This window comes from Chlorocebus sabaeus, chromosome 4 (genome assembly GCF_047675955.1).
Source record: "Chlorocebus sabaeus isolate Y175 chromosome 4, mChlSab1.0.hap1, whole genome shotgun sequence".
NCBI lineage: Eukaryota > Metazoa > Chordata > Mammalia > Primates > Cercopithecidae > Chlorocebus > Chlorocebus sabaeus.
The window spans coordinates 63,121,453-63,145,759 of NC_132907.1; the positions used below are offsets into that span (position 1 = coordinate 63,121,453).

General features: G+C 38.8%; 1 protein-coding gene across 9 annotated transcripts in view; it reads left to right on the plus strand.

Annotated features, from left to right (window-relative positions):
* Nucleotides 1-24,307, plus strand: part of DROSHA (drosha ribonuclease III) — a 134,118-nt gene that overhangs the window by 70,021 nt on the left and 39,790 nt on the right. For all 9 annotated transcript variants that reach the window (XM_037990725.2, XM_037990724.2, XM_073014816.1 and 6 more), the window contains 3 exons: nt 10,734-10,841; nt 12,964-13,102; nt 13,779-13,839. In XM_037990725.2, the coding sequence (XP_037846653.1) occupies nt 10,734-10,841; nt 12,964-13,102; nt 13,779-13,839 (308 nt within the window). The remainder of the gene's footprint in view (nt 1-10,733; nt 10,842-12,963; nt 13,103-13,778; nt 13,840-24,307) is intronic.

Sequence of the window (24,307 nt, forward strand, 5' to 3'; positions counted from 1 at the left end):
ATACAGAAGGAATTGCTTTATGGTTTGAAAAGAAATATGTCTGCATATAAATAAATGAAAATGAGCCAGCAGGCTACCTGAGAAGTCCATAGAAGTGGAAGAGAAAGAAATCTTACCAGTGGCAACATGGGGGCTGACAGTGAACTATTAAAACCAAAATACCTTGTGCTTTGGTGAAATAGTTCCTTACACACCAAAATCAAATTATCCTGAAGGCATTCTGTAGCTAGGTGAGATAAACAGTTGAAGTATCTGTTTATTTTGACATATTAAATATTATTTCACCATCAGTGAATATTCTTGGGGTTGTGAAAGTAAATTGTTACCTGCATTGGGCTTAAAACATCAACATATGGAAATTTGGAGGTGTTCATCAACTCATTCATGACACGGGAGCAACCTAGTTCAAACTTTAAATACCAAAAAAAAAACCAAAAAAACCCTACAGTAAGGTTTAGGGGAAGATACCAAAAGTAAACTAGTGTAGTTGACTTTTGGCTCAAAATAAGTATTTTTGCAATGAATATTTTCATTACATTTATTTACACCTTTCTTTGTTCTGTACTTGTTTTGAAGTGGTAACTCTTTATGAATATGGGAATTAATAAAGCAGTGACTCTACAAGCCATGGGCTCCATGGTGAAGCCTTCAGTGCTAGTAATTTGAAACTCCCTTGACTCTTCTCACTGACCTTTCTCTTAGTCGGTACTATTGCATATTAACAGTCAGAAATTCTTCCTTTCTATTGATACATCTTACAGAAAACCTTTGACAAGTAGAGAACCTCTGGGTACATTTTAATTAAGAGTTTTTGCCACAGATCATACGTTAGCTCTTCCTGGAATTTTTATGTTTTAAAATTCTCAGGTATTTTACATGCATAACACAAAGGTTCTGAACAGTTGCCCTTAAATTATTGATGTTTGCCATACATTTTGTTTGAATTTTTTTAACCTTGAAATTCCTTCAGTGAACAATGAAGGCAGCAAAGCCATTCCCCCTAGTTTTCTTGTAAAGAAATCAGACAAAATGTTTTATCATGTAGCATTAATGACCAAACATCTGAATATATTTTAGAAGCCATTTTAGTCATATTTTTAGGATAGAGTCTTTTTGCATCCTTAATAAATGTTTAGTCCAGTGCAGGTTTGTCTAGTCACAAGTCATATATGTTAACATTTTTTATTGTTTATTTGGCCTTTGTTCTTAATGTAAAGATTTTGATGATGTTTAATAAAACCTGTGATTTTTTGAGAAAGGGACCAAGAGTGTTTTTGTTGTTTTTTTACAAGTGGAATTGGCTGTGGCTTACAATGATATTTAATTTCTTATATTAGAATAAATGTTTTCTTTTGGTATGTTTTCCTCACATAAGCTGGTGGCATATCATAATGCAGTTTAACACCTCCAAAATAAAAGCATTTAGTATTTTTGGTAATAAAGAATAAAAATCTAATTGACTGGGAAATAGCAGTTAAGTGAATTTATACATCGAATACTTTGAATAATTTTATGATTATTCAAAGTCTTTGAACAGATAAGCTCATACTTAATTTTTAGAAGAAAGGATTTATCTAAAATTGTTGGTAGTTTTTCTCTGTATTCAGTAGTTCATTGATATAGAACCTACTGTTTTTTAGTAATAATTGCTAGTAGGTTGCTAGTAAAAGCCTTGAGATGCTATCTGGTGGCTGCAGGAGATGGAAACCATTGTGATAAATCTGAGATGGGGTGACCTCAGTACCAGCATCTCCCTCTGGAAGTACATTACCCCAACCAGAGAAGTTACCAAGGATTGTTAGGAGATTAGAAAATTCTATCTGGTGCCCCAGCCAGTGTTAAGAGGATTGAAAACCTAGGAGTAGGTGCTATAACTTGTAATTAAATATGAACCAAATATGGACCTGTCACTATGTTTGTAGATAAATCGTTGAATAATTTTTTCTGTGTTGCTGCTTGTTAGAGTGAATTCTGGGTAATGTGGAAGAAAAAGGAATCAAAACCTGAATCTGAGTCTAAAAAATTCAGCATAATGACTCAGAAGAGGAAGAAAAGCAACATGCTGCAATAGGACCTGTATTTTTTAAGAAAAGGGTTTCACACACTGAGGTTAAATTGGTATCTTCTGTAGAGGGAGGCGCCTGGACCCTGTGGTATACTGAGAAGGTGGTCCATGGAAATCAGTAAACTAACTCGGAAGACATGAAAAAAGGAGCAAAGAATTTACACCATCATAGTCACATCCCCAGTAGGAGACTCATGCCAAATGTGGGGACACTGTAACTTCTTAAGGAAAAGAAAGGAAGCACAGGTGCCTGGAGAACTGTTGGCCTTTGAGGAAAGCTGAGTCGTGGTGGTTGGTATTTGTATTGAGTGGACAGAGAGCTGTATTTGGACTAATTAATGAATGTGCTGTTTTCCTAGAGTGGCCATCTGGAATGGGATGGAAGGCTGCCATACATTATCAAACTATCTGATTCTCTTGCTCAATGATTTGTCAAGGAATGACTCAACAGTGAAAAGTAACATCTCTAGGGATTCACAGACTTTGGACAGCAAGTTGAAGGATGTATTTTCTAAATTAGATCTTGTAGCGAGGGAAGGAGGAATGTCTGAGGGCAATGGCTTCATAGTTATTGTTAACAAAGGAATTTTGATTTTTAGTCTGTATGAGATACTTGATTTTTTAATTTAGTCTGTATGAGATACTTGATTTTTTAATTGGAGCATAGTGCTGCTTGTGAAGAAAGGAAAGATTTGTTTAAGACTAACTGACCTGATAGAGAATTTTTTTTTAAGAGATGGGAGTCTTGCTGTGTTGCCCCGGCTGGAATGCAGTGGCTATTCACAGGTGCAATAGTAGTGCACTCTGGCCTTGTTGCCTTGGACTCCTGGGCTCAAGCAGTCCTCCTGCTTCAGCCTCCTATAGCTGGAACTACAGGTGCATGTCACCTCGTCTGGCTAGTATTTTATTTTATTAGGAGTAATTTAAAACATACAAGATGAAAGAGAAAAGTATAATGAACTCCGTAAACTATCACTTAGCTTTGACTGTTATCAAAAGCATTTCTGTAATATCATCAAATACCTAGTCAATGTTTACATTTTTCTCGTCTATTAAATTTATTTTAGTCTGTTTAAATTTGGGTCCATGTGAGATCTATACATTGTGATTAGTTGATGTTGTTTAAGTCTCTTTAATCTGTAGGTTCTCATTCCATTTCTCCTTTTTTTCCCTTGCAAACATTTGTTGCTGAAGAAATTGGATTATGTGTCCTATAGAGTTCCTACAGTGTAGTCTGAGTTTTGCTGATTGCAACTTTCTGGTGTCATTTACCAGGTACTTCTGCCCCTTGTGTTTCCTATAAATTGGTAGTTGGATGTAAAACTGCACTGTCCAGTACCATTGGTTGCATGTGGCTATTTAAATTTAAATAAATTAAATGAAATTAAAAATTCTGCCTCTCAGTTACTCTCACCACACTTTGAGTGCTCAGTAGACATATGTGGCTACTGCCCATTACAACAGCACAGATAATAGGATATTTCCGTCATCATAGAGTGTTCTGTTGAATATCATTTACCAGATTCAAGTTCAGTTTTTTTGCAAGATATTTTCACAGGTGGTGGTGAGGACTCTCTTTATTTGTATGTGACATTATCAGTCATCGATGGATCGTTTACTTAGACCCAGTAATTAAGGTCTGCCAAAATGATATTCTAATTCTGTCTTTCTTCATTTATTACTTAAAATACTTTTAAAAAAGGATCTTTTCCTCATCAACTATTTGATTACCCTGAGATACAGATCCTGTGGGACAGCACCAAAAATTACTCGTTTGATTTATTCCATAAAGCACAACTAGTAGTCCCAGATTAACAATTTAACAGCACCACCACCAATATGGTGATGCAAAATAGTTGCTTGTTTGTTTGGGAGGACAGATGGTCTTTGACTTACAATGGGGTTACATCCCAGTAAACCTGGAGTAAGTTGAAAATATCATAAGTTGAATTTTCAGTTTATGATTGGTTTATTGGTACATAGCCTATCATAAGTCGAGGAGCATACTGAATTAATATTGCTTACATATCATTGTAAAGTCAAAAATTTTTAAGTCTTACCATTGTAAGTTGGGGACTGACTGTTCTTTTTTGTCTTTGATTATCTATAGCTGTATCTCACTGGAGATTTACACTCAGTTTTCTGTATCTCGTGGTTATGCCACAAACTGGATACACAGAATTCATTTGTTTCATTTTACTTTTGATTTTAAGGGTTCCATTGACTGACCAATTGATTGAGTCAGGGTCTTACTGTGTCACCTAGGCTGGACTACAGTGGCACTGTGATCATGGCTCACTATAGCCTTGAACTTCTAGGCTCAACACATCCTCCCACCTCAGCCTCCCACGTAGCTGGGACCACAGGTGTGTGCCAACATGCCTGGCTAATTTTTCTGTTTTTTGTAGAGACGGGGTCTTGCTTTGTTGCCCAGGCTGGTCTCAAACTCCTAGGTTCAAGTGATCCTCTTGCCTCAGCCTCTCAAAGTGCTGGAATTACAGTCATGAGCCATGGTGCCTGGCCTAGATTCCTTTTAAAAATTAAAGATTGTTTTATAATTATGTAAAATGTTCACATGACTCTGCAGTCAGATTTACAGAGTCAAGTGTATTTTTTTTTTAAGTCTAACTTCTATCTCTGTTCCTTGTATCATTTTCTTGCCACCCACCCCCGATAGGTAACTATCTTTTAAAAATGGCTTGTGGCCGGGCATGGTGGCTCACGCCTGTAATCCCAACACTTTGGGAGGCCGAGGTGGGTGGATCACGAGGTCAGGAGTTAGAGACCATCCTGGCTAACACGGTGAAACCCTGTCTCTACTAAAAATACAAACAAACAAACAAAAAATTAGCTGGGTGTGGTGGCGGGAGCCTGTAGTCCCAGCTACTCGGGAGGCTGAGGCAGGAGAATGGTGTGAACCTGGGAGGTGGAGGTTGCAGTGAGCCGAGATTGTGCCACTGCACTCCAGCCTGGGCGACAGACCAAGACTCCGTCTCCAAAAAAAAAAAAAAAAAGACTTGATCTGGCTGTGCACACGGTGGCTCACTCCTGTAATCCCAGCATTTTGGGAGGCGGAGGCAGGCAGATCACCTGAGGTCAGGAGTTTGAGACCAGCTTGGCCAACATGGTGAAACCCTGTCTCCACTGAAAATACAGAAAATTAGCCAGGAGTGGTGATGTGTGCCTATGGTCCCAGCTACCTGGGAGGCTGAGGCAGGAAAATAGCTTGAACCCAGGAGACAGAGGTTGCAATGGGGCGAGATCACGCCACTGCACCCCAGCCTGGGAAAGAGAGAGAGACTCCATCAAAAAAAAAAAAGGCTTAATTTTTTATTTTTATATAAGTAAATATATATGTATTTTTGTTTGTTCTCCTCTTTCTTGTATGAATGGTGGTATCTTAAACACACTTTTCTCTACTGAGATTTTGTTCACTTAACAATGTGTCTGGACCAGGTGTGATGGCTCAGACCGTAAATTCCAGTGCTTCCTCCAGTGCAGGAGGATTGCAAACTTAGCCAGGTGTGGTGGTGCACACCTGTTGTCCTAGCCACTCAGGAGGCTGATGTGGAAGGATCACTTGAGCCCAGGAGTTTGGGGCTGCAGTGAGCTATGATTGTACCACTGTACTCCAGCATGGGTGACAGAGTGAAACCCCATCTCTAAAAAACAAAACAAAACAACAGTAACAACAACAATAATTACAAACCATGTGTCTGGGAGGTCACTTCATAGCAATGTATAGAGCTTATTGATATGTTCGGCTTTCTGTCTGTAAAACTGTTTTATGTTAGTGGGTACTATGAAATCCGTTATATTGGCTTTGTTTTTTTCCTTTTTATATCGTTTGTATTCAGGAAGGCTTGTATTTTTATTCTAATGGTTACCTTTATACTGACAGCTTTATAGTATAATTACATTTCTCCCTTACCTCTCTTTCTTTCTGTGTGTGTGTGTGTGTGTATGTGTGTGTGTGTATCTTGTTGTCTTTTAGTAAAAGTAGCTTCTCTCTGCTTCTTCCCATAATCTTCTCTCTCACCTGGCATCTAATTTGAAGTGATATCCTTTTGTTGCAAGTTAATAAGGCAGGCAGCAACCTCATCCTACTCTTTATATATTTCTTATTCTCCCTTGTTTTCTGATGGTTGTACTAATCAGTGTTAGAATGTTTAATTATTTCTTATATTGACTCATTTGTGATTATCTACCAATAAAAATATATTTGCAAGTAATCATCAGATCATATGTCATTATCAATCTCCCACCTCCCCTTTCTCGTTTGTCTGAAGCTCATTTTCTAAACCATTCCTCAAGAAGGCCTTATAGAAACAGTTGTCCTTGAGTTTCTGCATGTTCCTCACAGTTTGACTGTGGTCTTTATTTTAACGGTCAGTTTGGCTAGATATAAAATCTGTGGATCACATTTTCTTTCTTTAATATTTTAAATACATTCTCATTGTTTTCTGGCATAAAACATAGCTGTCAAAAGTGTGGTAACAATATGATCAGGTATAGGTACTCACGACTGTAATCCCAGCACTTTGGGAGGCCAAGGCAAGTGCATCACCTGAGCCCAGGAGTTTGAGATCAGCCTGGGCAACATGGCGAAACCCCAGCTCTACAAAAAATTAGCTGGGTATGGTGGTGCACACCTGTGGTCTCAGCTACTTGGGAGGCTGAGGTGGGAGGATCACTTGAGCCTGGGAGATGGAGGTTGCAGTGAGCTGAGATCATGCCACTGTACTCCAAACTGGGTAACAGAGTGAGAACCCATCTCAAAAAAAAAAAAAAAAAAAAGTGTGATAACAATATGAGTTTAAGTGACTTGGTCCTTTTGTCTGAGTGCCCAGAGGATTTTTTCTTTTTCTTTAGAAACCAATAGTTTACTAGAATATGTCTCAGCTCTTTTCAGTAATTTTTTCAGGTATGCTGTATATACTTTCAGTATATACTTTCAAGTTGTCTTTTATCTCAGGAAAGTTTTCTTTTTCTTGTATTACACATTTCATTATTTTCTATTATTTTGATTTTTAAAGTACTCCACTTATATGCATCTTATATTTTCTTTGCTTCTCTTCTGGATCTATCATATTCTCTTGAATTCTTCATTCAAGAAGTAGTAATTACTTCTTGCATCTTATATCTTCTTATAAGATATATGTGTCTTATATCTTTTTTGCTTCTCTTCTGGATCCATCATTTTCTCTTGAATTCTTCGTTTCTATTTTTCAAAAGCACTATTCATTGGGTTAATCTGATTTTGTGTTCCTTCTTGTTTAGTCTTGAAGTGGTTATCTCCTTTTATGTTTCTTTTTCCTGAGTTTTGTCACTTCTTTTCAAATCTTCTCTTCCTCTAATCTCATTTCCGAATTTATGTAATATTTATTTGTAATTTGTGTTAATCCTCCTATGGTTTTATTTCTTTGCTTAGAAGGTTATTGGTATGTTTCTTTGGAATTTTTTTTTTTTAAGACAGGGTCTCGCAATCTCGGCTCACTGCAAGCTCCGCCTCCCGGGTTTATGCCATTCTCTTATCTCAGCCTCCCGAGTCGCTGGGACTACAGACGCCCGCCACCCTCCACCAAGATAATTTTTTGTATTTTTAATGGAGACAGGGTCTCACTGTGTTAGCCAGGATGATCTCGATCTCTTGACTTCGTGATCCACCCGCCTTGGCCTCCCAAAGTGCTGGGATTACAGGCGTGAGCCACCGCATCCAGCCTCTGGAATGTTTTTATTATCAGCAAGGATGTTATTCTACTCCTCTTCTTAGAAACATCTTTGAATGGGATTTGATCATGATTCTTTTCTGTTGCTCTTTAAGAAACTCTGGAGCTCCTCCTCCTGTTGTTTTTGCAGTGATAAAAGAAATAATACGGCTTCACACTAAGATTTGCCCCCTCTGCTTCTCTCCTCTGCTTTTGTCTGGACCTTCTCTCTTTTGCCTTTCATTATCCCTCTCTAGCGAAACGTGGCTTGCACTCCCAGCACTTTCTCCTCGTTGTGGGGCTTTTACCTTGTAGGGAGCTTCACCTTTTGTTTTTTTGTTTTGAGTGTTTGTAGGTCCCAGGTGTCTTCAGCACAGTTAGACTGTCCTCCCATATTCACTCAATGAATTAGATTCGGCAGAATTAGATTCCATTTTGGGTTATTTCCGGTGAACATGTGTTGTTAATTTTGAGTTTCTTCCATTATCAGGGCCTGTCTCTTCTCTCACACAGATGCTGAGACGTAGCTCTTTCTCCTCATCCGCTCTTAGTTAGGGACTCAAGGGGGTACCTTGTCATTTAGTTTTTATGTAGATAATGTTCATTGGTCTTTCATTTTGCTAGTCTAGTTGCTCTGTTTTTATGGGAGAATTTGAGTTTCTTTTTTTTTTAATTAAAGCAGTTGGCAGACATAAAGATGCCAGACATAAAGATGATTATATTTTAATATTGCAAAGACTGATACTTTTAAAAACTGAGCTAGAAATTTAAAGTCTTGTAGGTAACATTGAGACTTGATGTCTGGGATTCAAGATGGACACGGGTCATCTATACCCTTCCATGGTATTCACAAAAGGTTTATTTGAAAGGAGAAACAGGCTTTGTTTGGAGCAGATTTAGAGAAAGTGGTTAAGGGATTCAAAGCTGTTTTACATGAGAAAAGGTTAGAGGAAGTAAGGTAGTAAGGTATAGGTTAGCTAAAACAAGATGTGGAAAACCTGCCATTAAATGCATTTTGTTTCTGGGTAGAACTCGGGTTAAAGTGGTAAAACTTCCAAAGATACAGATTTGGGCTTAAAGTTAATAGTAATTTTCGGGCCCGGTGCACTGGCTTATGCCTGTGTAATCTTAGCACTTCGGGAGGCCGAGGCAGGCCGATCCCTTGAGTCCAGCAGTTTAAGACCAACCTGGGCAACATGGCGAAACCTCATTTCTACAAAAAACACAGAAATCAGCAGAGTGTGGTGTTGCACACCTGTAGTCCCAGCTGCTGGGGCTTGGGTGGCTGAGGTGGGAGGATCTCTTGAGCCTGGAAGGTCGAGGCTGCAGTGAGTTGTGATTGTGTCACTACACTCTAGCCTGGGCGACAGAGTGAGACTTTGTCTCAAAAAAAAAAAAAAAGGTAATTTTTAAATAATCAGCAAACTCTAAAGAGGGTTTTATTTTCCTGACAGGCAGCGATTCATGTCTCATAAGAAATATTAAGAAAGTAAACAGTTCACCAGGTTGAGTTCATGCTTTAGAAAAGGCAGTTGCACTGAGTAGTCTTCATGTCCTAACCCATGTCCTATCCACCTTGAGTTTTTAGCATCAACTCTTGAGCTTCCTGCAGTTTAAATGGCTGGAAAGCTATTATACTTTGATTGTGCATGTTGTTTCCATATTGTTGTGTTTATCAATACAGCACTTATAAAAACAAAGTTGTTAAAGTGCTGATAATTAAAATTCTAATGGCGTATTTCTAGCTTTAATGGCAAAAACAGTGTCTTCACTTTTTCTGTCTCCCACACATATTGTAAGGCCTTACACGTGGAGGTGCTCAATTATATACTTCCTGAATTGAACTGGCAAGAAAGATTTTTTGTTGATTAGAGATACTATTTGGTAGAATGAATCTTTCTTTATAAGTTAATAACATAACTAATTTCTATAGTTTGAAGCAAATCCATTTTCATGTACTTTTAAACAATGCCAGCTTAAAATACTTCAAAGACTGAAATAATATAAAGCATATGTCAGTCATTCTGTGGGCTGGGTCCATCCTCCAGGTTCTGATGAATAAGAATGACTCCCTACATTCTTTTGTGTTCTTGGGAAACAGTATTAAGGAAAAGAAAAAGATATGCCTTCCACGAAATTATCTCCCAATAAGGAATTTATAGCCAAATGAAAAGGGATTGAAGGAAAAGTTTAAATTCTGTGTCCTTGGGTACCTTAACTGTACTGGTGTCTTTCTAAAAATTGTCTTCAGAATGTTAGATCATTAAATGTTAAACCTAGGGTGGCATATCTGGTTGAGAAGCTCTTAAAGGATAATCATGGGCTTCAGGGGTTTGTGAATTGTGTACAACTTTTGCATGTTTGTGCACAGGGACATTTTTCTGGGGAAAGAATCATTTTCCTTGGATTCTCAAAAATATCTTGAGCCTAAAAAAGTTTCAAAATGAATGAATCCTAATCCATTCCCCTTTAATTAAAGGTAGATAAGGAGGCACAGAAATGCATGTGACTTACTCAAAGCTACCCTGCTGAATACTGATAGAACCAGGGCTATTCCTAATGGAATGAGGGCTAACAGGCCTTGTTCTAAGAAGATTTTTGTATTTCCTCTTTTAATCCTTTTAGCTATCCTTGAAAGTACGTATATTTATTATTCTCATTGTGCAGATGAGGAAACTGAAGCAGAGAGGTAAGATAACTTGCCCCAGGTCACACAGTGAATAAGTGGCAGAGCAGGATTTGGACCCAGGCATTCTGATTCTAGAGACTATATACTCTTAACAGCTACAGTCTCTCACAGAGGATTCTCCAGAATGCCATGCAGCCAATAAGCTGTTTGAGGACTTAGTGAGATGGAATTTGGAATGTGAAAATGGTTCTGACTTGTTGTAAAACAAATGAAGGGACTTTATAAGTTTTTATAAAGTTAAACATATTCAATACTTTTTTTTTTTTCCTAGCATGCAATGATGTTACCTGTTCTGACCCATCATATCCGCTACCACCAATGCCTAATGCATTTGGACAAGTTGATAGGATATACTTTCCAAGATCGTTGTCTGTTACAGGTAAGAATTATTCTCCTGTAAACCCACGTCGTAACAAGATAGGAGTAATTCATCTTGCACGTCACAAATGGTACATTGGGTTTTCTATCCGGGGAAGTGACAAGGATTGATAAAAACATAGTTCTCTCCATTGCTCTACCCTGGTTGCCTCTGCTACTTTCCAGCCAATTCTCTCACATTTATTTGAGGTCATCCCTAAAAAAATTGACTAAAACTGAAATTTGTCAAATCTGAGTACCTTCTTCCAGCTTTTCCTCCTTTATGTCTCTCCTTTTCAGGTGCTGAGTATTCTAACTTCTCTGAAAGATGTAGTTTTGTTTTGTTTTTTTTTCTTTTCTGGTATAGAGTTTCGCTCTTGTTGCCCAGGGTGGAGTGCAATGGCGCAGTCTCGGCTCACTGCAGCCTCCGCCTCCCGGGTTCAAGCGATTCTCTTGTCTCAGGCTCCTGAGTGGCTGGGATTACAGGTGCCCGCCACCATGCCCGGGTAATTTTTGTATTTTTAGTAGAGACGGGCTTTTGCCCTGTTGGCCGGGCTGGTCTCGAACTCCTGACATCAGGTGATCTGCCCGGCCCGCCTCGACCTCCCATAGTGCTGGGATTACAGGTGTGAGCCACTGCGCTCAACCTAAAGATGTGGGTTTTTACGTTTGTTTGCAGAACAGGGCTTGCGTCAGAGATCTGGAAATTTGTTTTCGCCACTTAAAAATTTTTTTCAGTAGATTTAGGGGTACAAATGGTTTTTGGTTACATGGATGAATTGTATAGTCGTGAAGTCTGGGCTTTTAGTGTACCTGTCACCTGAATAATGTACATACACCCAATAGGTAGTTTTATATCCTTCACCCACCTCCCAACACTCTTCATCTGAGTCTCCAGTATCCATTATACCACTCTGTATGACCCTGGGTACCCATAGCTTAGCTCCTACTTGTGAGTGAGAAGATGCAGTATTTGGTTTTCTGTTTCTGAGTTAATTAACTTAGGATAATGGCCTGTAGTTCTAACTGAGTTGCTGCAAAAGACATTATTTCATTATTTTTATTGTGGAGTAGTATTCCATGGTATATGTATACCACGTTTTCTTTATCCACTCATCAGTTGATAGACACTTAGGTTGATTCCATAGCTTTGCAATTGTAATTGTGCTGCAGTAAACATAGAAGTGCAGGTGGCTTTTTGATAGAATGACTTCTTTTCCTTTGGGTAGATACACAGTAGTGGGAGGACTGAATCAAGTGTTAGATCCACTTTTAGTTTCTTGAGAAATCTCCATACTGTTTTTTGTAGAGGTTATACTAATGCATATAGCTTATATAAAGTTCAGTGTATTATAAGCCTTCCCTTTTCACTGCATCACACCAACACCTGCTATTTTTTGGTTTTTAAATAATGGCCACTCTGACTGGGGCAAAGTGGTAGGTGGTATCTCCTTGTGGTTTTAATTTGCATTTCCCTCATGTTTAGTGATGTTGAACATTCTTTCATGTTGGTTGGCCATTTTTATATCTTCTTTTGAAAAATGTTTGTTCATGTCATTTGCCCACGTTTTAATGGGGTTATTATATTATTATTATTATTTCTGGCTGATTTGTTTTAGTTCCTTGTGGATTCTGGATATTAGTCCTTTGTTGGATATATAGTATGCAAATATTTTCTGCCATTCTGTAGGTCGTCTGTTTGCAGATACTTGGGGAGATAAGATGGAAAGATCAGGGCTTAAAATTCAAATGGACAGACAGCTCCCTTTCCTGCTTAATTTAGGATGATACAAAGATGGTGCCCCCATGCTGAGTTTTTGTTTTGTTTTTGTTTTTTGAGACAGGGTCTCCCTCCGTCACCCAGGCTAGAGTGCAGTGGCGTGATCATAGCTCACTGCCGCCTCGACCTCCTGGGCTCAAGTGATCCTCCCACCTCAGCCTCTTGAGTAGCTGGGACTCCAGTCACGTGCCACCACACCAGGCTAATTTTTTATTTTTTGTAGAGATGGCATCTCACTGTGTTGCCCAGGCTGGTCTTGATCTCTTGGACTAAAGTGGTCCTTCCACCTTAGGATTACAGGTGTGAACCATTGCATCTAGTTTATGCTGTTTTAAAGACTGAATTTATTTTATTGAAATTTTAGCTGGCCATGACTCATCCAAGTCATCATTTAAATTTTGGAATGAATCCTGATCATGCCAGGAATTCTTTGTCTAACTGTGGAATTCGGCAGCCCAAATATGGAGACAGAAAAGTTCATCACATGCACATGCGGAAGAAAGGTATGTCTGGATGATTTTAAGATGTGAAGATCCTATTTTGGCCTGTGTTTTCTGCTGTAAATTATTTCGCTTCTAGGAATGGTTCCCTGGGTGACTCTTTCACCATTTCATATTCTAGTGATTACTGACTCTTTTTTTTTTTTTTGAGACAGAGTCTCACTCTGTCACCTAGGCTGGAGTGCAGTGGCACAATCTCAGCTCACTGCAACCTTTGCCTGCTGGGTTCAAGTGATTCTCCTGCCTTAGCCTCCTGAATAGCTGGGATTACAGGCATATGCCACCATACTTGGCTAGTTTTTTTGTATTTTTATTAGAGACAGGGTTTTGCCATTTTGGCCAGACTGGTCTTGAACTCCTGACCTCAAGTGATCTACCCGCCTCTGCCTCCCAAAGTGCTAAGGTTACAGACATGAGCCACCGCGCCTAGAGCCACCGCATGGACTCTTTTATAATATTTACTTTGAGCAAGAACTATAATAAGGGTTGATGAGTTTTTTAGAAAAATTTCTTTTTCCTATCCAGTGTTTTAAATAATTGTTGATTACACTTTTAGACAGGTAGATTCCAAATCTTTTAAAATCACATTGACATGAGATAATTTTTTTCTACTATAATATGATGGTCCTATAATTCTTCTATCCGTATTTACTTGTGTATTTGTTTTTATTTTAAATAGGGATTAACACCTTGATAAATATTATGTCACGCCTTGGCCAAGATGACCCAACTCCCTCAAGGTAAAGTTGATTTTTAAAAAACAACTTGATTGATATGTAATTCACATACTATACAATTTACTCATTTAAAGCATACAATTCAGGGTTTTTAGTAAGTTCACAAAATTGTGTATCCATGGCCATTATCTAATTTTGCACCATTGACATTACCCCAAAGAGAAACCCGGTACCCATTAGTAATCTCTCCCCATGTTCCTTAGCCTGCCCAGTCCTAGGCAACCACCAATTTATTTTCAACCTCTATGGATTTGTCTCTTCTGAACATTTTATATGAAAGGTATCATGTAAGTCAGTTCTTTGCAATTGTCTTTGTTTACCTAGCATGTTTTCAGGATTTGTCCATAGTATGGTATGTGTCAATACTTCATTGTTTTTATTGCTAAATAATATTCCATGATGTGAGCATACCATATTTTATGTATCTGTCCATCAGTGAATGGGCATTTAGATTGTTTGTACTTTTTGGCTGGTGAATAATGCTGCTATGAATATTTATGTACAGATTTTGTTTGGACATATATTTTGATTTCCCTTGGGTATACACTTAGGAGTAGAATTGCTGGGTCATATGGTAACTCTGTTTAACCTTTTAAGGAACTGCCAGACTGTTTTCCCAAGTGGCTGCACCATCTTATATTCCCAGCAGCAATATAGCAGGGATCCAATGTCTTTACATTTTTGTCAACACTTGTTATTGTCTGTCTTTTTTATTCTAGCCCTTCTATTCTAGTAAATATGAAGTATTATGTCATTGTGGTTTTGATTTGCATTTCCCTCAGAGCTCATGAAATTGAGCATCTTTTCATGTGCTTATTGACTATTTGTTCATCTTCTTTGGAGAAATATCTGTTCAAATCCTTTTCCCATTTTTAATTGGGTTATTCTAAATTATTGAGTTATGATAGTTTTTAAATATATTCTCAGATACAAATTCCTTATCAGATTTGCAAACATTTTTTTCATTCTGTGAGTTGTCTTTTCTCTCTCGATGATGGCCTTTGAAGTACAAAACTTTTGATGAAGTTTTAACTATCCTGAGTTTATTACATTTCCTCACAAATTTTTGGATTAGCTTGTCAATTTCTGCAAAGAAGTCAGTAGGGATTTGGATAGGCATTACATTGATTCTGTAGATCAATTTGGAAATCATTGCCATCTTTTTAAAAAATGTTTATTTAAAGTGTGGTTTGTTACATAGGTAAACTTGTGTCATGGAGGTTTGTTGTACAGATTATTTTATCACCCAGGTATTAAGCCTAATAGCTATTAGTTATTTTTCCTTATCCTCTGCCTCCTTTCGTTCTCCACCCTCCGAAAGGCCCCATTGTGTGTTGTCCTCCGCTATGTGTCCATGTAATCTGTGGCATTTGGTTTTCTGTTCCTGTGTTCGTTTGTTGGGGATAATGGCCTCCAGCTCTATCCATGTTCCTGCAAAGGATATGATCTCATTTGTTTTTATGGCTACATAGTATTCCATGGTGTAGAAGTACCACATTTTTTTTCTTTTTTTTTTGAGACACTGTCTCATTCTGTTGCCCAGGCTGCAGTGCAGTGGCATGATCTTGGCTCACTGCAACCTCCGCCTCCTGGGTCAAGCGATTCTCACACCTCAGTCACCTGAGTAGCTGGGATTACAGGTGTGCACCAGCGTGCTTAAGTTTTATATTTTTGATAGAGACGAGGTTTTGCCATGTTGGCCAGGCTGGTCTCCAACTCCTGGCCTCAAGTTATCCATCTGCCTTGAGCTCCCAAAGTGCTGGGATTACAGACCTGAGTCACCGTGCCTGGCCCCACATTTTCTTTATGCAGTCTGTCATTGAAGGGCATTTAGGTTGATGATTACCATCTTAACCTTTTTTTTTCTTTTTCTTTTTCCTTTTTTTTTTACATAGAGACAGGGCTCTTGCTATGTTGCCCAGGCTTACCATCTTAATCTTAAGTTTTCTGATTCATGAACTTGGATGTCTTTCCATTTATCTGTCTTTTAAAATTTTTTCAAAATGTTTTATAGTTTTCAGAGTATACATTTTGCACATCTTTTGCAAAATTTATTCTGAAGTATGTTATTCTTTTTTGTGCTGTTATAAATGGAATCTTTTTTTTTTTTTTTTTTTTTTTGAGATGGAGTCTCGCTCTGTCGCCCAGCCTGGAGTGCAGTGTTACGATCTCGGCTCACTGCAAGCTACACCTCCCAGACTCACGCCATTCTCCTGCCTCAGCCTTCTGAGTAGCTGGGACTACAGGCGCCCGCCCCCATGCCCGGCTATTTTTTTGTATTTTTAGTAGAGATGGGGTTTCATCGTGTTAGCCAGGATGGTCTCCATCTCCTGACCTCGTGATCCGCCCGCCTCAGCCTCCCAAAGTGCTGGGATTACAGGTGTGAGCCACTGCGCCCGGCCTGGAATTGATTTCTTAATTTCATTTTCAGGTTGTTCATTGAAAGTGTATGGAAATACAGTTAATTTTGGTGTATTGGTCTTATGACCTCCAACCTTGTTGCTCCTGTTTATTAGGTCTAATAGTTTTTTTAGTGGATTCCTTAGGATTTTTTTATACATGAACTAATATTATCTACAAATAGCAATAGTTTTACTTCTTCCTGTGTAATCCTTTTAATTTCATTTTCTTAACTTAGTTGCCCTGTCTAGAGCTTTCAGTACAATACTGAATAGAAGTATTGAGAGCAGATCTTTGTCTTCCTAATCTCAGTAGGAAGCATTCAGTCTTTCACTATTGAGGATGATGTTAGCTGTTGGGTTTTTATAGATGCTTTTTATCAGAGTAAAGAAGGTCTCTTCTATTCTTAGTTTGCTAAGTGTTTTTATCATGAAATGGTGTTGAATTTTGTCACATGCTTTTTCGGTGGCTGTTAACATAATCATGTCATTTTATTCTCTTATTCTAATTGATTTGGGGTGTTAAACCAACCTGGCTTTCCTGGAATGCCTCCCACTTGATTGTGGTATCTCATTCTTCTCATGTGCTGCTGTATTCAGTTTGGTAGTATTTTGCTTAGGATTTGTGTGTCTATATTCACAAGATACTGGTTTGTAGTTTTCTTTTCCTGTGATGTTTTGTCTAGTTTCATTACAATGGTAATACTAGCTTCATATAACGAGTCAGAAAGTTTTGTACGTTAGCTTTTCTTATTTAATTTCCTGGTTTTATAAGATACCTTCCCATATTGATATTCTCATTTATGTGTGGTCTTGAGGCCTTCGAGTAATCTGGGAATGGAATGGCCTAGGTCTATATAAACTTATTAACACAGTTTGACAACTCAATGGAAGCAAATGCTTAATGGCTGATGAGCTTCTGGGGTTGCTTGCAAGGAGGATTATCTTTGTGTATGAGGTACAGCAGGTTCTATTTGGAAAGCCAGTAGAGGAAATTACTTGAGGGTGGCTTTCTTTTTAAGATGGGGGGTTGGAAAGTGGAATAGCTATGCTTATCATTCTGGGGATCCAGACAGATGGATTAAAGGTGGACAGAGTAGGGTTGGAAGTGACAGGAAATTGAGGCAATTACTTCAGCTGCCCACTGGCCTCCACAAAAATTGCCAGCAATGGCTGACATGGCTTCCTTTTCCAATATCTCCTTCATGTGTCAGGGTTTTAAAAAATTGCCTTGCCTTGAGTTGTTGCCTTTAAGGTTATCATAAACCAAACCTCTTCAATCAAGAGGTAAAAGGAAAAGCAGGATAGAGCTTTAAAATTCTTGTTTGAAAATGATCATCTGTCCATACACCTCACGTGATACTCTGTGAGAGTCTAAGATCAGAAAAGAATGAATTAAAACAGCTCTTAATCACACCCTTGGGGATGGTGTGACCATGGTTTTATTCTTCTCATGTGCTGCTGTATTCAGTTTGGTAGTATTTTGCTTAGGATTTGTGTGTCTATATTCACAAGATACTGGTTTGTAGTTTTCTTTTCCTGTGATGTTGTAAAGTCTGTATTTTGATAAGTAGAATCCTAAATACCCATAGCCCTCTAACATGGCTACACAAACACCATAGACATGTACTTTTCAATGATGAAAATCTGGCTTTAAATCATCTTTGTCTCATCTTCCCCTCCTGCAGTTGTTGGTATGTAAATTATGTCTTTTGGTAACATCATTCGAACCCCATGATTTATGTTTTCTTTTGCTCTGTTACAAGCAGGTGGCTTTCTTACCATGGCAGAAGGGATGACACCTGAGAAACTGTGTGATGTTTGAATTTACCATTTTGAAAATGATATTGACAGAGAATAAACAAATAATCTCTCTTGTCCTTTGACATTTGGCCTTTGCTGCTTGTGTTGAGAGGCTCTTGCCCTGAATATGATTTTTTTGCTGATGCAGAGTTGACGCCAAGTATCTGTTCAGAGAGAGCCTCTTGGCGTTGGCTGCCAGGATCTGCTGCTAGTTGACTGCTATCAGCTAGCAGTCCACAGCTGGGCACAGCTTCTCACAGATTGACCCAAGTAAGACAGAGCTGCTTACCTGGGTTGTCAAGCATACCCTGTCCCTTCCCTGTGTGCTGATCATCATTGTAAAACTTCCTCTGTAATGCCCGTGTAACCTTGTAATATCCGGCTCAAATCCTGCTGCTATTTGTTTTATGGTACATATTCTTGTTCTTCTGTGCACCCATAATTGTGTTATGGGGCTATTTTTCTTTACTGGACTGTAAGGATTTTGAAGTTCTGTGGTCCTACCCATGTTTTTTTCGTCTGTTCTTTGTAACTAGGACCTTTCACAGAACAAGTACTCAGTAAATAAGTATTAAAGGAAGGAATACCATTCATCATACTACTTTATCCCGGGCTATTTACTTATTGACTAGAAATAGGGCAACGGGGGGGATCAAGAAGGGTTACAGTCAGCAGTTTAAATGGCTGGGTAGTATCTTTCTTAATCTCATTTGGGTTGGGCTAGGGTTTACAAAAAAGGCATGAAGCCCTAAAATTAATAAATAACTCTTGATAGCCTGGCTGCCCATGAAAACTACAAAATAATTAACTTTTATGATGCTGTTATCTCAAGCGAATATGCCACCCATAATTTTAAAAACGTCAGTGTTTAACCAACTAAATGTGAGCTGAATAGTTATATTTAATTCATTCATGCAAATTGTGATGAACTGTTACCACAAAAAGGGTGTCTGAAGGATTAGGCATTTGGTGGCATTCAAGTAATCCATGTATTATCAGTAAGACCCTTGGGAAGGAGGGGCCAGAAGAGTAGCAATGGAAAAAAGGGGAAAATCAAGCTGCCTTGGTTTGATTTGATTTTTTTTTCTTTTGGAGAGTCATTGCTACATATAATGCATAAAAATCTTGGCCAGGCATTGTGGCTCATGCCTGTAATTCCAGCACTTTGGGAGGCCGAGGTGGGTGGATCACCTGAGGTCAGGAGTTCAAGTCCAGCCTGGCCAACATGATGAAACCCTGTCTTTACTAAAAACACAAAAATCAGCCAGGCATGGTGGCGGCCTCCTGTAATCCCAACTACTTGGGTGGTTGAGGCAAGAGAATCACTTGAACCCAGGAGGTGGAAGTTGCAGTGAGCCAAGATCATGCGACAGAGTGAGACTCTGTCTCAAAAAAAAAAAAAAAAAAAAAAAAAACTATTGGACCAACAGAGAGACACATATGGACTATTTGTTAATGTCTCTGTATTTAAGGAAATGGTAGTTGCAAGTATATTTTGCATTAAAAGCACAATAATATATATTAAATATATGTAAATTCCACTGAATGAATTTACCACCCTAAATGCTTCAAGTTAATTCCCAAGGCCAGTAGTTTCAGATCTACTGGGTCTGTGGCCTGTCCTCCCTACAAGTGTCCAGGCACATACGGTGAGGTGAAGGAATCCTGAATTGGGTAGAAGTTCCCACTGACCTCCAAGGCCCCCTCCAGCTCTACTCTGTGAGTCACTGCTTGAGGCTTTGGGTGCCAGAGTGCGAAAGATTCTGCCTACCCTCACTGGATTTGACCTATCCCGAGATGGCTTTCCTTGGAGTGAATGGCACCTTACAGTACTTACTGTTACAGGGAGATTGTTGTGTTTTATAAAGTGCATTCCTCAGACAAAATGTCCTGTATAAATGTTACAGTTAATCTACATTTCATAATGCCTCTGTTGATTCACTTCTTAAAAACAAATGGAGTGTTTACCGCTCAGTAAATATCTCATCTTGGAACCTGCTAGTATTTATAAGGAGGGTGATTAAAGAAAGTCTAAGCAACGAAAGAAGGAACAAAAGATTTGCTACTGCTATGAGGACTAGCAGCCCACTCTTCCCATTTTTCCAGATAAACCATTGGCTTAGGAATTGTACAGTATAATAATAAACTAAAGTGGTATTTAATCCCCATTCTTATTTATGGCTTATTGCCAGAGTTTAGTCATAATGTAGATACAGAAAAACATATGTTGGATATTTAATAAATGGCAGACTCTCTATTGAATAAACCTGGTTAGAACCATGACCTTGTATTTCAACAAAATGAATAATAATTCAACTTTGTGGTTATTAAAACCCTAGACATAGTTTTTGTCTCCATGAAAGTTTATAAAAGAAATTAAGGTAAAACTTAAAGCCAGTATGACTTCATTTAAAATAATATTTGACTTCAAGCATATACCAAATATGACTTATTGTCATATTTGGCCAAATGTCTTATTATTCTTTAAAAATGCATTAGACATCCAAATATGGTTTGTCCCCAGCTCCTTTGCCCCCAGTTTCTTGCTTTCCATGTGAAGATTTTTCTGTATAGTACTTTGCACTATTAGGAAGAAGATAAAGCCTGTGCCACAGAAAATGCATTTTTATTGTACTGGCTCATGAAAAAGAATTTATTTTTTAAAACTCACTATTTCTTTCTTATTTCTATCCTTACCCAGGACAGTAGCTTAATAGGTTTCTTGAAATTGCAGGAAGACTTAGGAGTTAACATCGTCTTACCATTAAATCATGCCTCTATTCCTTGATGCTTTCTCCAAGAATGATGGCAGATGCTTTTGAAGTTCTGGTGTATTTGACAGAAAGCAAAATCTCAGTATTGAAAAGTTTTGAAATTTTTTTTTGTTAATATAATGTGTTATACTCCACTGTGGAACTTTTGAGTCACTCTTGGCTAATGGAGTAGCAACAAAAAAAAGTCCTTTAAAGTCTAGTATATATTTGGTAAAAGTAAGAAAAGTTTGTTTTAGGACCTACTGCTTTTTTTTTTTTTTTTTTTGAGACATAGTCTCCCACTCACCCAGGCTGGAGTGCAGTGGTATAATCATAACTCACCGCAGCTTTGACCTCCCAGGCTCAAGTGATCCTCCCGCCTCAGCCTCCAGAGTAGATGAGACTACAGGAACGTGCCACCGCACCTGGTTAATTTTTTAATTTTTTGTACAGACAAGGTCTTTCTTTGTTGCCTAGACTGGTCCTGAACGTCTGGCCTCAAGCAATCTCCCATCTCAGTCTCCCAAAGTGCTAGGATTACAGGCATAAGCCACACCTGGCCTCCCCCCCCCCCCTTTTTTTTAACTGAATTATGAGATTATGAATTTGTCAGCTAGATATGAATGTATTTTCTCTTTCTCTGTCTCTCTTTTTCGTTTCCCATTATTGGCTATTACAGTTGAGTATCCCTTATCCAAAATGCTTGGGACCAGCAGTGTTTCAGATTTTTTTTGGATTTTGGAATATTTGCATATACATAGTGAGATATCTTGGGGATAGGACACAATTATAACTGAAATTCACTTATATTTCATACATATTTTATATATATGAAATATATATAAGATGGCCTTGAAATGGCCTTGAAAACCAGATGGGTTTAGACTAACATAGCCTGAAGGTAATTTTATACAACATTATTAATACTTTTGTATAGACAAAGTTTTTATTGCAGCCTGTCACATAAGGTCAGGTGTGGGGCTTTCCACTTGTGGCATCATATTGACACTCAAGAGTTTCAAATTTTGGAACACTTTGGATTTTGGATTATGGATGCTTGACCTGTAATTGCTGTCCAAAAATGATGTTTTCACATAAATTAAAGGCCATAAATTGAAAGGAGGGTTCACTTTCATAATAAGAAAGAATCACTTATTCATTGTTCACAACTCACCAGATTTTTCCTATTACCTTTTATTTCCTGTAAAATTCCAAAATGTGGAGGAATAGTAGGGTAGAAGAATAAACTTACTAATGCAGTAAGTGAAATGATAGCAGTTGGGCTTAAATTTCTAAGTAGATGATTTGGTAGCTAAGAATAATTTACAAATATTTTAAATTTTCTACTATATATGGAAACTATAGGGATACTTTACATATGGAAATTAAACTGGCACACATGAAACAGAATAATACAGATATGATCTGATTTTGTTGTAAATGGAGTGATAAGGGTTAAAGTTCTGTGGGAATGGGGGTGGGATCGTGGGAGTTAGCCCGCACCCCTGGAAGCTCCAGTACTTAGGGTCGGCCTCCCAGTTGGCTGTAGGAATGAGTGCGATTTGGGAGAGGTAGCAGGGAAAGGAGAGGGGATAGTATGTGCATGGTATAGTTGTGCAGGTTGATCAACATGGAGTTGAAAGTTGCTGCTAAAAGTAGATAAAAGGGGTGGGTATGATGAAACTAGATAAAGAATGGCCTTGAAAGCCAGATAGGTTGAGAGTCGACAGGCAGCTGTTGAGTTTTTTGGGGAGATGTGGTTTGGTGTCTGAGAGATTTAAGAAAGCCCCTGTAGTTAGTGAGGCCAGCTTCTGCTCATGCCCAAGCCTGTCCTTGGCTGTCTTTGCTCAGACCCCAGGGACTCTATGTGTCCTCCTTCCCTCCTCGGTGCATCCCTTTGGTTTTTCTCCCCGTGTATATCCCCAGACTCATATTTTCTCTTTCAGCAGCCAGCCTTGAATCAGACATTCAGGTTCTTCCTCATATTTAGTCATCCCCCGCCTTATCCTTCCAAGGCCTCTAGTGAATGCATGAAACCAAAGATAGTACATAACCCTATACGTACTGTGTTTTTTCCTACACATACATACCTATAATGAAGTTTAAATTATAAATTAGGCACAGTAAGAGATTAATAGCAACAATAATAAAATAGAAGAGTTATAACAACATGCCTTCTGTATGCCAAACCCCATGACATGCAGCTTACCTATGTAACAAACCTGCACATGTACCCCTGAACCTAAAATAACAGTAAAAAGTAAATAAATAACAGTATGCCAGCATCATGACTCTTGTGCTTTGGGACCATTATTAAGTAAAATAAGGATGACTTGAATAGGCAGTGAGATACTATGACAGTCGATCTGGTAGCCCACATGGCTATTAAGTGACAGCATAGAGATACTGGAAAAAGGGATTATCCCAGGTGAGACAGGGTGGGACAGCACAAGATTTTACCATGTGGTAAAGAACAGCATGCAATTTAAAACTTATGAATTGTTTATTTCTGAAATTTTCCACTTAATGTTTTCAGACTGTGGTTGGCCAGGGGTAACTGAAACTGTGGAATGTGAAACCATGGGTATGGGAGGGCTACTATACAATTCCATACAACTTATTATTTCTCCAGCTTACTGTAGTCAGAAGCAGGTTTGTCTCCACCACTTCACATATAGCCAGCCTATCAAGGGCCTCAGTGACTTCACAGGACTGAATCAGTGGTCTGTTCTCATCTGACTTGAGTCTAAGCAACATTGGGCATGGCTCACCACTTCTCTCTTGAAACACATTCTTCCCTATGGCTGGAGGATAACATGCTGTCCTTGAGGAGAGCATACTGACTTCCTTTTCCTCCTACCTCCCTGGCCAGGTCTCCTTTTCTGGCTTCCCTCCTGCTTGACTTCTCAACTTCAGCACTCCCTGGGTTCATTCCTGGCACCGTTTTTTCCCTCTGGCTGCATCCTCTCAAGTGGTGTCATATGATTCATCACCTGAAATTCTGTCTAACATTGACCAACTCTAAAGATTCATTAGCAACTTTGTCCTAGCCCATGAGCAGAAGATTAGTATCTAGCACTCTACCGGATCTTTCCATTTGGATATTTGATGGGCACTTCAAAGTTAACATCCAAAATGCACCTCTTGCTTTTACCCCAAACCTGTTTTCCTTTTGGTCCTCCCCTCCACAGTAAATGGCACCACTTCTCACAGGCTACTCTTTAAGCTAAAGCCTAGACATTGACCTTCATTCTTTTCTTTCACTTAGCTTCCAAATCCCAACTCCAGCTATCAACAATTCTTTTCAGCTGTTTCTCCAAAATACATCCCAAATGTGACGGTTTCGCTCGTCTCCACTGTGGCCTCCCCAGCCTAAGCCTCCCATGTGGGAAAGTCTCCTTGCACCTGCTGCAACCTCCCCTCAGTGCTTCTGTGTCCTGCACTCTGTCTACACAGCAGCAGCCAGTGTGGCCTGCTGAAAACCTGAAGCACTTCATGTCATGTCTGTGCTCAACC